The 15,042-nt window shown below is 41.4% G+C and overlaps 2 protein-coding genes and 1 long non-coding RNA gene across 5 annotated transcripts in view; 2 read left to right on the top strand and 1 right to left on the bottom strand.

Moving 5' to 3' along the window:
- Positions 1-7,726, top strand: part of ino80 (INO80 complex ATPase subunit) — a 38,784-nt gene extending 31,058 nt beyond the window's left edge. Inside the window, exons 28-36 of one of the 3 annotated variants that reach the window (XM_077510797.1) lie at positions 2,175-2,269; positions 2,385-2,457; positions 2,627-2,785; positions 2,856-2,958; positions 3,037-3,125; positions 3,616-3,768; positions 4,919-5,078; positions 6,191-6,406; positions 6,621-7,726. In XM_077510797.1, coding sequence (XP_077366923.1) covers positions 2,175-2,269; positions 2,385-2,457; positions 2,627-2,785; positions 2,856-2,958; positions 3,037-3,125; positions 3,616-3,768; positions 4,919-5,078; positions 6,191-6,406; positions 6,621-6,808 — 1,236 coding nt within the window. In that variant the 3' untranslated portion in view covers positions 6,809-7,726. Of the gene's footprint in view, positions 1-2,174; positions 2,270-2,384; positions 2,458-2,626; positions 2,786-2,855; positions 2,959-3,036; positions 3,126-3,612; positions 3,769-4,918; positions 5,079-6,190; positions 6,407-6,620 lie in introns of all 3 variants that reach the window. The other 2 variants (XM_077510796.1, XM_077510795.1) reach the window with 2 other exon arrangements.
- A 503-nt stretch (positions 7,727-8,229) lies between these two features.
- The window catches only part of LOC144010473 (uncharacterized), a 158,414-nt gene continuing 151,601 nt past the window's right edge, over positions 8,230-15,042 (top strand). Inside the window, exons 1-3 of the long non-coding RNA XR_013281229.1 lie at positions 8,230-8,300; positions 8,528-8,586; positions 13,847-14,046. This is a non-coding gene — a long non-coding RNA (uncharacterized LOC144010473). The remainder of the gene's footprint in view (positions 8,301-8,527; positions 8,587-13,846; positions 14,047-15,042) is intronic.
- Positions 9,835-11,688, bottom strand: chac1 (ChaC, cation transport regulator homolog 1 (E. coli)). The gene is made up of 3 exons (XM_077511353.1): positions 11,019-11,688; positions 10,901-10,936; positions 9,835-10,399 (listed from the first exon to the last, which is right to left on the bottom strand). The coding sequence occupies exons 1-3, from the start codon at positions 11,196-11,198 to the stop codon at positions 10,019-10,021; spliced, it is 597 nt and encodes a 198-aa protein (XP_077367479.1). The 5' UTR covers positions 11,199-11,688; the 3' UTR covers positions 9,835-10,018.

Here is a 15,042-nt window from a genome sequence, read left to right as displayed (position 1 = left end):
ACAATTGATGGTGTTTTTCTTCTTTGAATGTCAACCAGGTTGCACTCTGATAACCTTTATCAGAGTGCTTTTTTTCCCCCCCTTTTTTTTTTCCAAAGTAGTTAATTGGTATTTTTAAAGGTTGCAAAACTGCAATTGTAAACCATTTGTATTTTAGTCTAATGTTGTAGGATGAATTTGAAACTATATTGTTTTGGGGATCGTTGTTTGGGGTATATTTAAAATTTGGACTACTAAGATTATAAACATTTTTCGGTGGGCATATAGTATTTGCACATTTTTGCCTCGCCATGCAGGGCCGCAGGAAAAAGCAGGGCTAAGAAAACACTGTTTGCCGGTGACCTCATACATGTTGGTGGCAGCATCCCCCTCCCCTAATGGGTTAAAGAGCCCTCCTGCCCCTTACTCAAAATGAGGCATTGGAGCGACCCAGCTTCTGGGGCCGGTCGCAGATGGAGTTGATGAGCGAAGGAGCGCTCGATGCTAATCTCGGTCATTAGCATCATTGTTTTCGTCACCGGTCGGCTGTTCGCTCCCGTTGACACGGTGTCGCCGGGGGTGATGGATCACAGAGATCTGGGTGGCCTGGAGAAAAATAACATTGCTGTCAAAGCACTGCGAGACAATTTCTCACGAGTGCTTGAAATTCTTGCAAATGTTTAGATATCAGTGCTGGGATGAAGCGTACAATTTCAAAGGTTTTGTTTACAACAAATCAGATCAAATTTGATCATTTTTGAGTACGTGGCAGCAAAAAGGGGGTGAAAATGTCATGATTTTACCGTTGGAAGACCTCAGAATGAGAATGGATTAGTGTTTTTTATTTATTTACTAATTTTTAATGTTTTTCACATGCCTTGCCGCCTCTGCTGTCATAACTGTGACGAGCTTTATAACCTGCTGTCAGTAGGGGTCAGAAACCAAAGACTTCGACGTATATAAAACACAGTGGCATGCAAAACACGAGCCGAGCTATCAAGGTCGTGCCAGTGTTGTAAAGTTAACACTTTGCTTTAGTTTAGCTTGTTTATACATGGCATATTTGTGGAGCGCAATATTAAAAAAAAAAAAAAAAGGTCACTAAGTAAAAAAAGTAAATTAAACTACACTGGTTGACCTTTTGTCTTTAGGTCATACAAAATATCCAACCATGATGTGATTAGAGGATTCTTCCATGCGTCATTGAAATGTCATAATAGTCAAATAATGTTCACTTATTAGGAACGAAAACACAAAGATTGCAACAAGCTTCAGAGATGAAGACGCAAATCCAAAGGCGGCATTTTGGCGAGTGCTAATGGCCGCTAATGTAGCCTTCACTCGGAACAGATGGGCCAGTTGGGATGGCAGCCAGAGAGAGGAGATCTGGCCTTGTCATTGCTTTGGTTTACAGAGGGAGGAAGGGGAGGGGGTTACATTGCGGAAAATCATGGCTATCATCAGTAATGATTCTCGGGGTCGGTGGGTTTTGATCTGATGCTGACCGTCATGTTTCACAGCGGGTAAGTCAGATTGTTCGAGGAATGGGATGGTGGCAGTAGCGCTTAAAAGGAAGATCAACATGTCACCACATCACTGCTGTTTGCGCTTGACCCCGTGCTCTTCAGGGGGCCCCTCCACAACAGCGAAGCGGATAGGATGTCGACTTCAGTGTGTCTCGAACCAGGCTCAAAGTATCCAATATGGAGACCATCCAACAAGAATTCCTAAAGATTAGTTGAAAATGTTACGCTAAAAGATAAGCTTTAGTTATTTAGTTTTTATGAGTCGTCCATCTATATGCTGTTCCACTCCAGTCCTTTAGGAGGCAGTTGGGAGCTGAATATTTTGGGTTCACCACTTGGGCCCTAATTCAAGGGGGTATATGCCACGGAAGAGGCGGGACATAATTTTGCACATCAGTTTGTTTCCAGTCCGGGTTGCGAACGCGCAACCGAGGGGCACAAAGTCGGAAGCACGAGTATTTTTGACGCAGCCCACACGTCGCAAACCAAACCGGAAACAAAATGTTGTGCAAAAACAGTCCCGCCTCTTCCGTGGCATATACCCCAGTGTGCGGTTCGCTCACAAAGCATTTTAAATGGATAACTTACAAGGGATTACTGTGACACAGACTTTGAAGGTAGGCACTGCAGAAGTACCTATTTACAAGCAATCTCCATTTTCCATTTCAGGAGTACATGGTTTACCGCAAGCACACCTACATGCGTCTGGACGGATCCTCCAAGATCTCAGAGCGGAGAGACATGGTGGCAGACTTCCAAAGTCGGTGGGTGAACATGAACATTCATTATAGAGTACCGTAGTGTTCTCCCTTAAATCCAAAAAGTCGTTCAATACAATTTTAAGTTTCTCGTCCTCCTCATCTCACTGTCTCCAATTAGGACGGACATCTTTGTGTTCCTGCTCAGCACCAGAGCCGGCGGACTCGGCATTAACCTGACCGCTGCCGACACTGTAAGTCACATTTGCACTAAAAGTCTTTTTTTTTTTTTTTTGTGGATATGGCCTGCGACAATAATGAGTTTGACACCCCTGCTGTACAAAAGACAAACACATAGCTATTAGCAGCTAGCTTGGAACATCTCTTGATTCAGCCTTCTTCCTCCTCCTCGTCTTCTTCCAGGTCATCTTCTACGACAGCGATTGGAACCCCACCGTGGACCAGCAGGCCATGGACCGGGCCCACCGGTTGGGTCAGACCAAGCAGGTGACCGTCTATCGACTCATCTGCCAGGGGAGCATCGAAGAGCGTATTTTGCAGCGGGCCAAAGAGAAGAGCGAGGTTTGGAACTAAGGAGATGTTAACCACTCGCTGGTTAAGTGCTACATTTTGAAAGTTTCTCTGTGGTTAGATTCAAAGGGTGGTGATATCCGGAGGTAACTTCAAACCTGACACGCTGAAGCCCAAGGAGGTGGTCAGCCTGCTCCTGGATGATGACGAGCTTGAGAAGAAATGTGAGTTGTCTTTTTTTCAATCTTTAACAAACCCATGCAGAGATCTTGTTTTTCTTAAATCCACGTTTCTATGTGTAGTGCGTCAGAGACAGGAGGAGAAGCGACAGCAAGAGGAGAGCAGCAAGGTGAAGGAGCGCAAGAGGAAGAGGGAAAAGTATGCTGAGAAGGTATGGCGGCTAGGGTTGGGAAATTTCCAATAAATTTCCATGTGGAGTTAAGATAAGTAATTTTGGCAATTTTTCATTGGAATGGAAGGTCATTTAATGTACAGTTCACCTATTTTCTGAAGCTGAGATGTGATTGGTCGTTACCTGAGTCCTGAGGAACTGTGATGTCATTTTCAGTCGACAACAGCAACTTCGCAAACTGATTTGTTGTCCTGGTGTTCTTTGAAACGGGTCAACCTTGTTACCATGAGGTGTATTTTTCATTAAAATGGTGGTTGAATTCCAAGTGCTCAGGCTCTCGGGGTTCATGGCGGCCTGTTAAAATGTTGTTCTTGAGGGTGTATGAGTGATTTTGGCTCATGGCGAAGCAACATGTGAGGTCAGGGAGTTGTTAGTCGTCCTCCTCCGGGGAATCATATATCCGATGTCCACACAATCTGGACAGTTAGCTGATATAATGGACTTTTTTTTTTTTCTTGCATGACAGAAGAAGACAGAGGAGTGTGAGAGCAAGAGGAGGAAGGAGGCCAACCTGGTCATCGTGCACGCGCCCTCTGCCGACAATTCCAACTTGTCAGCGGACGGCGACGACTCCTTCATCAGCGTGGAGATGGACTCGGCCATGCCAAGTCCCTTTAGCGAGGTAAGGTGTCAAGTCTAGGGCCCGACCGATTACTCAGCCGCCGATTATAATCAGCCGATTATTGCCCTTCAAACATCGGGGGGCAAATGGCCGATTATTTTCCCCTTAAAAACTTTATCATCGAAGATAACCGACGTTTCCGACACTGTAAAAGTACCCTGAATGCACCATTTTGCTTGCGTAGCGTTAGCAACTAGCAAGTGTGTAGCGTATGTTATTCTGGTTATTCTGTAGTCCCTAAGCGTCCTTTAAGCTGTTTAATGACACCCCAGTTGGAGGTAACTATAAAACTCAACACATGATGATAAGAATAAAAATACAAAACATGCTTCGTTTGTTAAAACATCGCGAGCCTAACGCGAATCCTAAAAATGAAATCCTATCAGGAAGTTAGCATTGAGTTCGGGACTGTTTTTCCTTCAAATAACGAATATTCACACACAAATGCTGTGGGAACACAATTTCATGCATTAAATATATATTTTTAAATAAGATTAACTGGTAATTGATCGGTATCGGTCGAGCCCTAAGTCATGACTCACATCTACAAACTCACCTCACGTGTCTCATTCGGCATCTTGTGCTTGAAAACTTTGCTTCTCACTTCCTTCCCCCATCGTCTTGATGTTATCCTCTTTGCTACCTATACCATCCCCTCTACGGGTCAATTACTCCCTTTTAACTCATTCACTGCCTTTGACAAGTATACTTGTCAATTGTATTTTTTAGAGCGGTGCTAAATGGGGGCGAATCTGAGCATGCTCCACTGTAAATATCAAACTTGGAAACAACTTTACTGATGCCCAACCACCGGTAGATGACATCATAGCCCCATTTTATAGGAAATAAACACAGTTTCAGAGTCCATGGGAGAAATGGCTGTATTTTGGCAAACCTACATTTTTCTGCTGTCAATTATAAAAGAACGGGACGGGACAAAAAGTAGGGAGTCTATTCTGTTATTTGGTAGATTCGGTTTATATATAATTATTGAATGTAATATCACGTGAGTATTGGAAATGTAAAAAGTTTCTATAATGACTGGCAGTGAATGAGTTAATGTACCGGGTCCTGCCCCCCTTATCCCCTACGTATGTATCCTGACCCCCAGCCTGTGTGTATGTCTCTGTGTGCTCCTTTCGGCCACCAGATCTCGCTGAGCAGTGAGCTCCAGCCCGGCTCTCTGCCGCCGGACGCCGAGGCGGACGAAAGCAGCAACGACATGTTGGTCATCGTGGACGAGCCGCTGTCCTCGCGTGCCACCAACTCCCCCGCTTCCGTGTCCGGATCCGTCTCGGACAACATGAACGGTAGGTACCCTGCTAAATCGCGGTTCATCGTTCACACTACAAGTTTTATAAGTGAGGGCTAAGTAGTAGCCACTCCCTAGCTTCACCCTTGGTCGTCATGGTAACAAAAGTCATCCCAAAAGAGCAAAGTAGGCTGAACCTCTTCTGGTCTAATGAGCTCAACATTTGGAAAGAGAATTTGTAGAAATATTTGTAAATATGGAAAAGGCTCCCTTTTTTGTTCCTTTCTTTTCTGTGGATGCAGAACGATGTACAAAAGTCAGTTCCCAAATGCAGGAACGGGACAGATAAAAAAAAAGAAATAAAAATGTTAACCAAGGTTCCACTGTTGTACCTACACATTGGGGGAACTATTTAACAGGGGGAAAAAAAACAACACAAAATGTTAGGGAAAAAAAAAATTAGATGAAAAAATATGTGTATATTTAAGAAAAAAAATCCCCCAAAATTAACAATTAATGAATGAATAAAGATATCCCCAAGTATTGGGAAAAATAAACCTACAAAATACTATTAAAAAAAATGTAACAAATGTTATGGAAAATATAAATACATTAGATGAAAATATTCAAATGTTAGAAAAAATATATATATTTTTTTTTTTTGTGGAAAAAAAAAAAAAAGGAAAATCCCCGGAGACAGACACATCTAAAAATAGTAGACCAAAAATAAAATACATAAATGTTTCAAAAAAATAATAATAATAAAAAAAAAATGTATGTATGTATATATATGTATTTATATATTTATATATTCTAATCTACAAATACTAGATAAAAAAAAAATGTGAATGTGTCTACGTGTTGGGTGGGAGGTTTAGGGGGAATCAAACATTATTTGGAGAAAAAAAAAACCTGGAAAAAGAAACATTTAAAAATATTTAACCAAAAATACTAAATATTTTAAAATATTTGAAAAATATTCAGAAAAAAATCTAAAAATAGTAGACAAAAAAATGGTCAAGTATTTGAGTGAAAAAATGTAGACCTATAAATACCAATTATTAGACAAATAAATGTGTGTTTTGTTTTGTTTTTTTCAATTATGTTTACATCCATCAGTATAAAGGAATATTACGGATCCTTGATTCTACATGTTGCACTCTTGTTCAGGTATTTTGACCTCAGACACAATCAGCCCTGGCAGAGGGAGGTCGGGCCGGAGTCGAGGACGCCCTAAAGGATCCGGGGGCGGGCACAAGTCCGGCGGCAAAGCGCGCGGACGCAAGTCAACAGCGGGCAGAGCGGCGGCTATGGCGGGAGCTATGGCCGGCGCGGCGGCTGCTTCGGCGGCGGCGTACGCCGCGTATGGCTACAGCGTTTCGAAAGGTGAGTTTGATGGAAACTGAGACCTAACTCTAGCCAAATAAATACATATTCAGTTAATGACTTCACCATGAGAAATTCAGTCATTTAATTATCCCCAACATATTATTCAAACCCGTTCTAAATGATGACTTTTTTTTTTTTTTTTTTTTTTTTTTATAAAAAGGTCAACATAAAATAAAAGCTAATGAAATCAACATTTTCTCTCCTCTTCCAGCAGGCCTGGCCGTGTCTAACCCCTTGCAGACTTCTGTAGGTCGTTCTGGCCCGAGCCCCGCCTTCAAATCCGCCAGAGGCTCGTCTCCACAGGCCAAGGGCGGAGGCGTGGCGGCCACCCCGAGCCCGGCCAAGCAACTTGTTCACGGCCACCACCAGCTTGTCAGGAAGAGCAAAGGACCTCAATGATGCACTCCTCCAAGTGCGCTCCCACTATACAACACAACTGACCTTGTCCCACTGTGATCCTCGAACGCGCCCCCGCCCCCTCGTGTGCCTAAACCAATAAAAACAGCACAGTTTTGACTCCACAAATCACACACCTTTCAAGCTTGTTTTTAATGCGATTAAATACTTGCCTCCTGATTTCCAAGGGCTGTCCAATGCACTGAGCCACGCCTTCCTTGTACATCAGCGACCCTCATTTTTTATCAATCATCTTATTTCACAATTACCATTCACGTATCACCCTACATTTCACTTTCGACTCCCAAATGTCTGCAGCTTTTCTCTTATAAAGCTCCTGTTGTTTTGTTGTTGTTTTTTTTAACTGTAAAGACAAGCATGGTCTTAACATTCGAACATTCATGCTAGCAGGATTTCTATACATTTTTCTGTCAATATGTTGTGTAAAAATGTTCTAAAATGAGGGTTAAATGAGAAATGCTGCTAATAGAAAATGAATTAAATGCGATGAGTTTGCGGTCTAGTAATTAAGTTATTTCAGTTTAGAGTAGCCAATTTGCCATAACTGTGAATAGGACGTTCACTTGTAAAACTTGTGTACATTGTAATGAAGTCACTATATATGGATTTATTTTTGTTGGGGCCAGCTCCAGTGCTTGAGGAACATGGATTATTTTTTATGTTGCGTGAGTTTCCGTCATAGGCATGTGTTGAAAATGTGAGAGCAAGTAGATGATCCCTGTATCATATATATATGTATAAATATGTGTACATAATGACAAAGGCGGCATGCTCTCTGGCTTTCCCACCCAAGTCTGCCTGTCTATTTTTATAGGTCACGTGTACAGTATTATGAACAAATGAATTTGTCATTTTACTAACAGGAAGAGTCCCATGGAAATAAAAGAGTGCTAAAAATGTCGTGTGGCGTGTAATGAAGACAATAATGTTGATTTGCAGTGTAACAAGAAAACAAGCTAAGGACTACAAAACTATTAATGTCAATGGACTTGAGTCATGGAAATATTTGGAACGTGTGTGCAAATAAGCTCTTTTGTGAGACTTTAACATTCTGTTATTTGACTTAACAATTGGATGGAGTTGTAGTAAATGAACTACTAGTGGTACTGCAATGCTATCACGTAAAGCAAAATGTGACTTATTGAATCCAGTTTAGCATTTAAATAAATATAACAACATTGAACATATTATAAAATATATAAAAATACAAAACTATTAGGGTAAAAATACAAAACACCCTTTAAATGTTTTGTTTTGTTTTGTTTTGTTTTGAACTCAACAAAATGACGGACTTCATTTCCCACGATTCTCAGCTGTTTTCAACAGGCGGTGAAGCTGCTTTGGTAGTTAATTAATTGACTACACTCACCAGGTGTCCGAATGCATAGTTCTGTGTAGTGTGTTCAGTTTGTAACTCTCATTTTCTATGGAAAAAGATTTTGGTTAAAGAAGAAAGAGAAAAAAATAGACTTCGGTAAGCATTTTAATGTCTAAAGCGTAAGGACCGGTTCGTTCGTTGTACCGTATTTCTTTATTTAATTGCTTTCGGGGCTTTAAATAGTAGTTAATTTCCGACATAGTTCGTTCAGACACTGTTTGAATGCATTTTAGTGACTTAAGGTGGCAAGTATCTATCGATTTTGCATGCTAATACCTCATAATTTCAATAATTTCGGACATTCATTGTGTTTATTTCGAAAGGAAACTGCCAGACAACCGCAACGAGGACCTCCACAGAGCCCGCTAACTACAAACATATGGTAAGTGTAGTTAAAAAACAAAAACATCTCAGAAACAGGAACACACAGTTTTCCAATTAGTAGGCCTATACATTTTGGTTGGGACATTTTCATAGAGCATGTTTGAACAAGTTAACTGTTTGGTTGGCGGCAGGGGGGGCGGAGAAAGCTGAGAAAGCTATGCAAAACCATAAGGAACATTCATTGCAAAACAATTTAGCAAAAATAAAATTTCAAATTTACTTTCCTAAATTTACCTTTGGGAGCATAAATCAAATCCTGATGGTGGTGGCCTTCATTCTCGGTTAAGCAAATGCTTTAATTATTAATGTATATAAATATATTTTGTTCAGCTATTCATGTTTTCTGAGAGACCTGACAGGTGTGTTTTGAAGCGTGTCATAAGGAAATTATTTGAGACAGAACAATCCAACCCCCTTTATTTTTATAGCACATTTTTACAAAAAAAAAAGTCTGGTAAAACCAACTTTAAATACGAAAAAAAAAAAAAATCAAAATACTAAAATACAATAGTTCAAATAGCAGTTCGAATGCGGCGAGGCAGATTGTTCCACAGCTTAGAGCCAACCACAGAGAGAGCCCTATCCCCCTAGTTTTCAGTCTCGTCTTGGACACCACAAGCCGGAACTGGCCCTCAGACCTCAGTGCTTTTGGAAGAGTCTTAAAATCGATTCTAAAATTAACAAGAAGCCAGTGCAAAGACTCAAGGATTGGCGATTTGTGTTCCTATTTTTTGGTTCCTTTTAAAAATCATGCTGCAATTCTGAACTACAAGCGATACGAGCGCATTGTGGCTAATTCCTGTGTAAAGTGCATTGCAGTAATCCAGGCGAGTGGAAATAAAAGCTTGCATGACTTGTTAAAAGTTTAAAAAAAGGTAAAAGACAGTGGTGATAAAAACTAGATTCAACAAATGCACGAACCTGCTTATTACATTTTAAAATCACAGTCAATGATGCTAAGGCTGGCGGCAGAGGGGCGGACATATTGGGGAACCCAAGTCATGTTCATTGGAGCGAATGCCACAATTTCCGTTTTCCCCTCATTGAGATGAGAACAGTACACGAGTCGAATAATTTGAATTTTTGGCATTTTTTTTTTTTTAAATCATATTAATTTTTAACCCTCACCAATGTTGAAAGCAGCTTCAAATATAGTTGTATTACAGAAAGTCAGTTTGTCAAATGTGTTGCAGTTATGCAGTATCATGTGTATAACCCCATTTAAAAAAACAAAACACAATATAGCTTTGTTTTTCAATTTTTATTTTTGTTTTGTCACCATTTGTTTTAATGCATGTGTATAACTTAACATAGAACGGTGCAAAATAAAACAAAAAGGTTCAGTGTTACAGTGCAATGATGTCATAATGCTTAGTGTTATTTGATGAATGGACACAAACTAGTAGACAAGCCTCGGTTTTGCGTTTGAGCTACTGGGCCTCCAACAAGTAGGAGACCGTGGTCAGCGCCGCCGCCTCCACGGCGAACAGGTGTTGGTCGTGCACGTGCGGGCAGCTGGTCCGCATGAAGGCGGCCAGCCGCAGCAGGTACTCCAGGTTGTGGCCCGTGCGGCCCTCGCACACGGCGATGCGGGCGCCGATCTCTTCCGGCGCGGCGGGCCCCAGGTACAGGGGGTTGTCGGCGGTGGCGATATACAGGAGCGCCGGCACCGAGGGGCCGCCCTCATCTGGGTGGAAGGCCACCACCTCGGTGACGTAGCCGCCACGCACCGCCTCGCGCACGTTCAGGTACTCGAGGGCCTCCTTCACCTGGGCGCCGCACACCTCGAAGGCCACGCCCCATGTGCTTGCCTGGAATGTGAAGACAACACCGTCAAATACAGATGTTAACCCCCCCCCCCCCCCATTTTTTTTAACGGATTAGCAGTTTGGTATAGCACAGCTTTTTCTGTCTAAACTTTTAGTGTTGTGAGGAAAAAGTTTCTAGGAAAATCTCAATAGAAGGGTTTTTAATAATTATTTTGATGCACTTTATGCATGTAATTTGTGTTCATATGTTTTAATTAAAATGTGTCAAGGGTAACTTTAGGCATAAGTTTTTATATTCTATAGCTACCAAAGTGTGGCTTTTTTCCCTCCTGTTTTTGTGTTTAAATGACTACGAGTATGTGGGAGAGGAATTTTGAGGCTTAAATTATAAACCAAGTTTGCTGCATATTGTTGTATTGGTATATTAAATTGATTTTTAGAAAGTAACGTCAAGCTAGTTGAGGCATCAAAATAGAATTTTCTGTCCCCACAAATGGTAGCACTACCATATATGGCCATGCAAGCGGAAGTATGGCTACTTACGTCATCCTCTGGAATCAACGTCACCACTCTTCCGGGCTGTAGAGAGAAAAGTTTCACATTAGACAACGCCCTTGAGAAAAAAATGCACAAAAAAAAATTATATGAAATTAAGACTTACAAACTCGTCGTTGCCGCGGTGGAAGTTGTCACCGTGCCAGAAACGTCTTTTGTAGCCTCGAATGTAGCCCACTTTGCTCTGCTTGTACTTGAAGTCAGGCCTCCACACCAGCGAGCCGTAGCCGAAGATCCACAGGCTGCTGCTGCTGCTCTTGGCGGCCAGAATGTCTTGAGGCTTCATTTTGCTTGTTTATGCACGACGTTTACGAACAAGACGATGTATGGATGGAATCGCTACAGGCTTCGCGCTAAACTAGCTGGCTACAAACGTTAGCTTCCTCCGGTCCAGCAACAGCGGTACCGGTTGGCTCGATGGTATACCGCGAGCGGTACTGGAGCCCAACTGCTTGGCAGTTGCGAGGACGCGGGTGCGCAGAGGGTTTTGCCGATGCATGGCCATTTGCATTTACAGTTGCCGCATAGTGCCTTTTAAAAATCCATGGTAGCGCTAGCCACTCGGGGCCTAACGACGCGTCGAACAAAAAAATAAAGTCAAGCGCTTTCGGCCAGCTGATCAGCCGGCTTCATGCAAAATTAAAGACGCACCTAGTGATAATTTAAATAATGGTAAGTTATCGGAAATCTTCGTCTCGGGTATTCTGTCTTGTCCGACGGCGTTTTCTCGACAGTCGACCGCCTCACGAAGGCGCACTCGCGTTTTTATACACGTCAGCATGTGTAGGCGGGGTAGGTTACCATTCAAACCAATAACAATGACTATAGTCACATCGCTTTTGAAGTGTACCCAATCATCTTCCTTAGTGCTGAAATTGGACTGGCCTTCGACCAAATCCGAGATCTTATAGGTTGAAATTATTTGCGCAAGCGACGCCCTCCGGCCTAACGTTATTGGCTAATAAGCTGTCACTCAAGGTAATTCGAAGTATGATTGCCTAACTGCGCTGTCACTCTGGCTGCATGACTGTTTTGTGCGGCTGATGCAAGATTTTCTCAACGTTTCAGAGCACTGCAAGCAACACACTGAGACATTGCATCAGATTTGTTTTGTAGACATTAAGCTGCAGAACATAGACATATTAAATAAAAAAAAATAAAAATGTTTTATTTTTAGCATCCAACAGGCACTTGGGGCCTTTTATTGGTGGTCAGCAGTGAAATTGACTGGACATTTATCAGTAATGCATTTCATTCTAATCTAATCAAAAATCAAAACTTTGCATTTACAAAGATAAGTGTTTAATTGATAGAGAGGTATACATTTACCAAACCTGGAGATGATGCAATTGCAGCAGTACTGTACAACCAAAATAAAATGAACATTGTATGAAAGGAATAATACCTTGTTGACACTAGTGTTGTACAAAAGTTAACCCCAGATAACTAATGTTAGGGCCATGATTAAAATCTTGTACTGTTAATAAAAAAAAAATAAAAAAAAATCCAAGCACTTTGCACTAGCTACAGTTACTGGCTCAGAGGTGTATTAGCAATCAAATATTTATAGCCTCCTAACTACAGTTGCCTTTTTTGTTGTCTCTCCGAAACTTCTGAATTATTTGCCTACATTCCATGGACTTTGGATGGTTAATCAGTTTACAAACATTAATGGGGCAGATTTTTTTGGGCCCTTGAAGTCTGCTGGGTCTTTGCAAAATAACCACTGCAGCATGGCCTATCATTAAGCCACTGTAATTAAAACATATTTAGACCAAATGCACTCCCGAGGTAAGCCTTGAAAGCTTTCGTCCTAACTAGAAAAACAAGATGCCCACCACAAAACTTCTACTGGTTGTCCCATGTCCATGATGTGTGAGATGTTCATTTAGTATGTCAGCATCTGACACATTGGAAGTATAGGAAACATCCTATACATATTGAAAGAGAGATTCATTTAGGATAATATTTTGTAAACTCAGTTCTTTGCTGACTTTGACTGGAAAGTGGAAGAACATTTCCTAAATTATATATTCCCTTAGGCGTTATTGTGACCCGTTTTGGGCTTTTTGATGGTTCTGACCAAGTCATTTCAAAATAAGATAATGCCCAGGGGTTTAGCATGCTAAATTATTAGTATGTGTGTGTGACCCGTTTGATGTCTAGTCTGAGCTTTAATGCACACTCGCTCACTGGACACTTGAGATCCATTCCAAGGGTTGAATCACAACTTTGCATTTGTAAAGATGATAATGCTCCAAGAAAAACATGCACAGCTTGTATAAAAAACAAAAAGAAAAAAAAAGTGCATGGGCTCATTACTGACACCTAGTGATAATTGATGAGACTTCTACTTATGCACAGCGTCAGATTCCCCCTTCACAACAGGAGTTAATTAGTCTGCCTGTTTGCACTGTCGCTTCCTGGGGAGAAGGGGAAAAAAAACTTGTGCGTGAGAAAATCAGTCGGCCCTTGCCGGCATGCTCTGCATATTTATTTTATTATTTTTTTGTTTTAATCAAAGAGGAAACAGGAACTGATGTCAGCGAGTCACAAACAGGATGCTGTGATTATAATACAATGAAATTGCCTGGCAGTGTTGTGTGCGACGATGGCTGTGTGATGGTGCGTGTGTAGATGTGGACTGTTGTGGAACCTCAAGATTTGGGTGAAAACCTGATGTTTATGTAAGCCATCACCATGTTATACATCAGCAATTTTCCTGAGATTTCAGATCAGTGAGCATAAAGCATGTTTTGTATTTTTGTGACACTTATTTACAAAGGACCAGAGGAGAAGAATATGAGGGGGAAAAAGTAAGTTATGTGTAGCCTATACACCAGTACTTGGTCCGGCGTGTTTCAGAGTCGGGTTGTTAAGCTATGTTTCGTTTTAGTTTATTTGCGTCCTGTTTTTTTGTGTGTGTTTTTTTAGGGATTTTCTGCTGCATTCGAGGATGGTCGGAAGTCGTATTTTTCAGAGTTCAAACCAGGAAGTGTGCACGGGAACACCCCCTTGAACTCGGAAATCCCACTTGCAAAGTTGGTGAAAAAAAACGACGCCGACTTCACTGACGGACTACAAGTGACGTCACTCTACAATGGGGACCAGTTTGGAAACACAGACCGTGAATGGTAAAAAGAAATAACACAACTTGAGTATAAAACTAGACAGATGTCATTATGTCATCATGTTATTTGTCAGGATGATTTTATTATTTTTTTTTGACTCAGTCGGAAAGAGAAAGTCAACGCAAAATTTTTTGTTACAATAATGTTGTATGTTGCCCCACTATTCGAAACATGACATTTTTTTTTAAAATTAATATTGCATTTGTGGAATATGGGTTAAGCACCTGTTTTCATCCATCATAGAGGCGGCCGTTTTGCCACTTAAGGCTCACACTTTACGGCTGATTTTCTGGCGCTGAGCTGTGATTGGTTGTTACCGGAGCCCGGAACAAATGTCATTTTCAGTTGACAGCAAGTGGCAAAATACCCACCCCTGAGATGGATAAAAACATCTGGGTTTTTCGGCATTAATTAATTAAACTAATTAATTAATTTTTCAGACAAATCCCATTTCTGACTCGATAATTTAACATGAGTAATAATGTCAGTGTGGTCATGTTTTGAACTTCAAAAACTGCTAAAAAAAAATTAATAAAACATAAACAAAACTAACTGTGCTGACATATGAACATGAAATGAATTAACTGCCCAAGTTTACAACGTAAACTGCAACATTAGCTTCTTGCTGCATTAGGAACCTCCCTTGACCAAATTTGACATCCTATTGGCTGAATTGGACGGTGAAATGTATTCATAGGACACTCAATATATTCCCAAATGTCAGAGTACACAAAACAGAGATGTTTTTGTTATTACGGAGGATTTATGGAACATGCGCTGCCTCCCATCTGGTGTAAAGCCCGCCCCTTCGCCCCTTCCCCTCTGGTGAGGGGACACCCCCAGTGCCAGGCCCTCTCCACCCAGCTTTGTTTGCCCCAGAGTGGGTGGTACAGAAGCCGGTAGTAAAATATCACTCTTAACCCTGGAGGGGGAGGCCGCCAGTTGGGGAGTGTGCATTCATAAGCGTGTGTTATTTTATGGGTGCTTGAGATCTGGCAT

Source organism: Festucalex cinctus, chromosome 21 (assembly GCF_051991245.1).
Source record: "Festucalex cinctus isolate MCC-2025b chromosome 21, RoL_Fcin_1.0, whole genome shotgun sequence".
Taxonomy (NCBI): domain Eukaryota; kingdom Metazoa; phylum Chordata; class Actinopteri; order Syngnathiformes; family Syngnathidae; genus Festucalex; species Festucalex cinctus.
The sequence above is the reverse complement of the archived record's forward strand: the minus strand, read 5'-3'. Positions and strand labels throughout refer to the sequence as shown.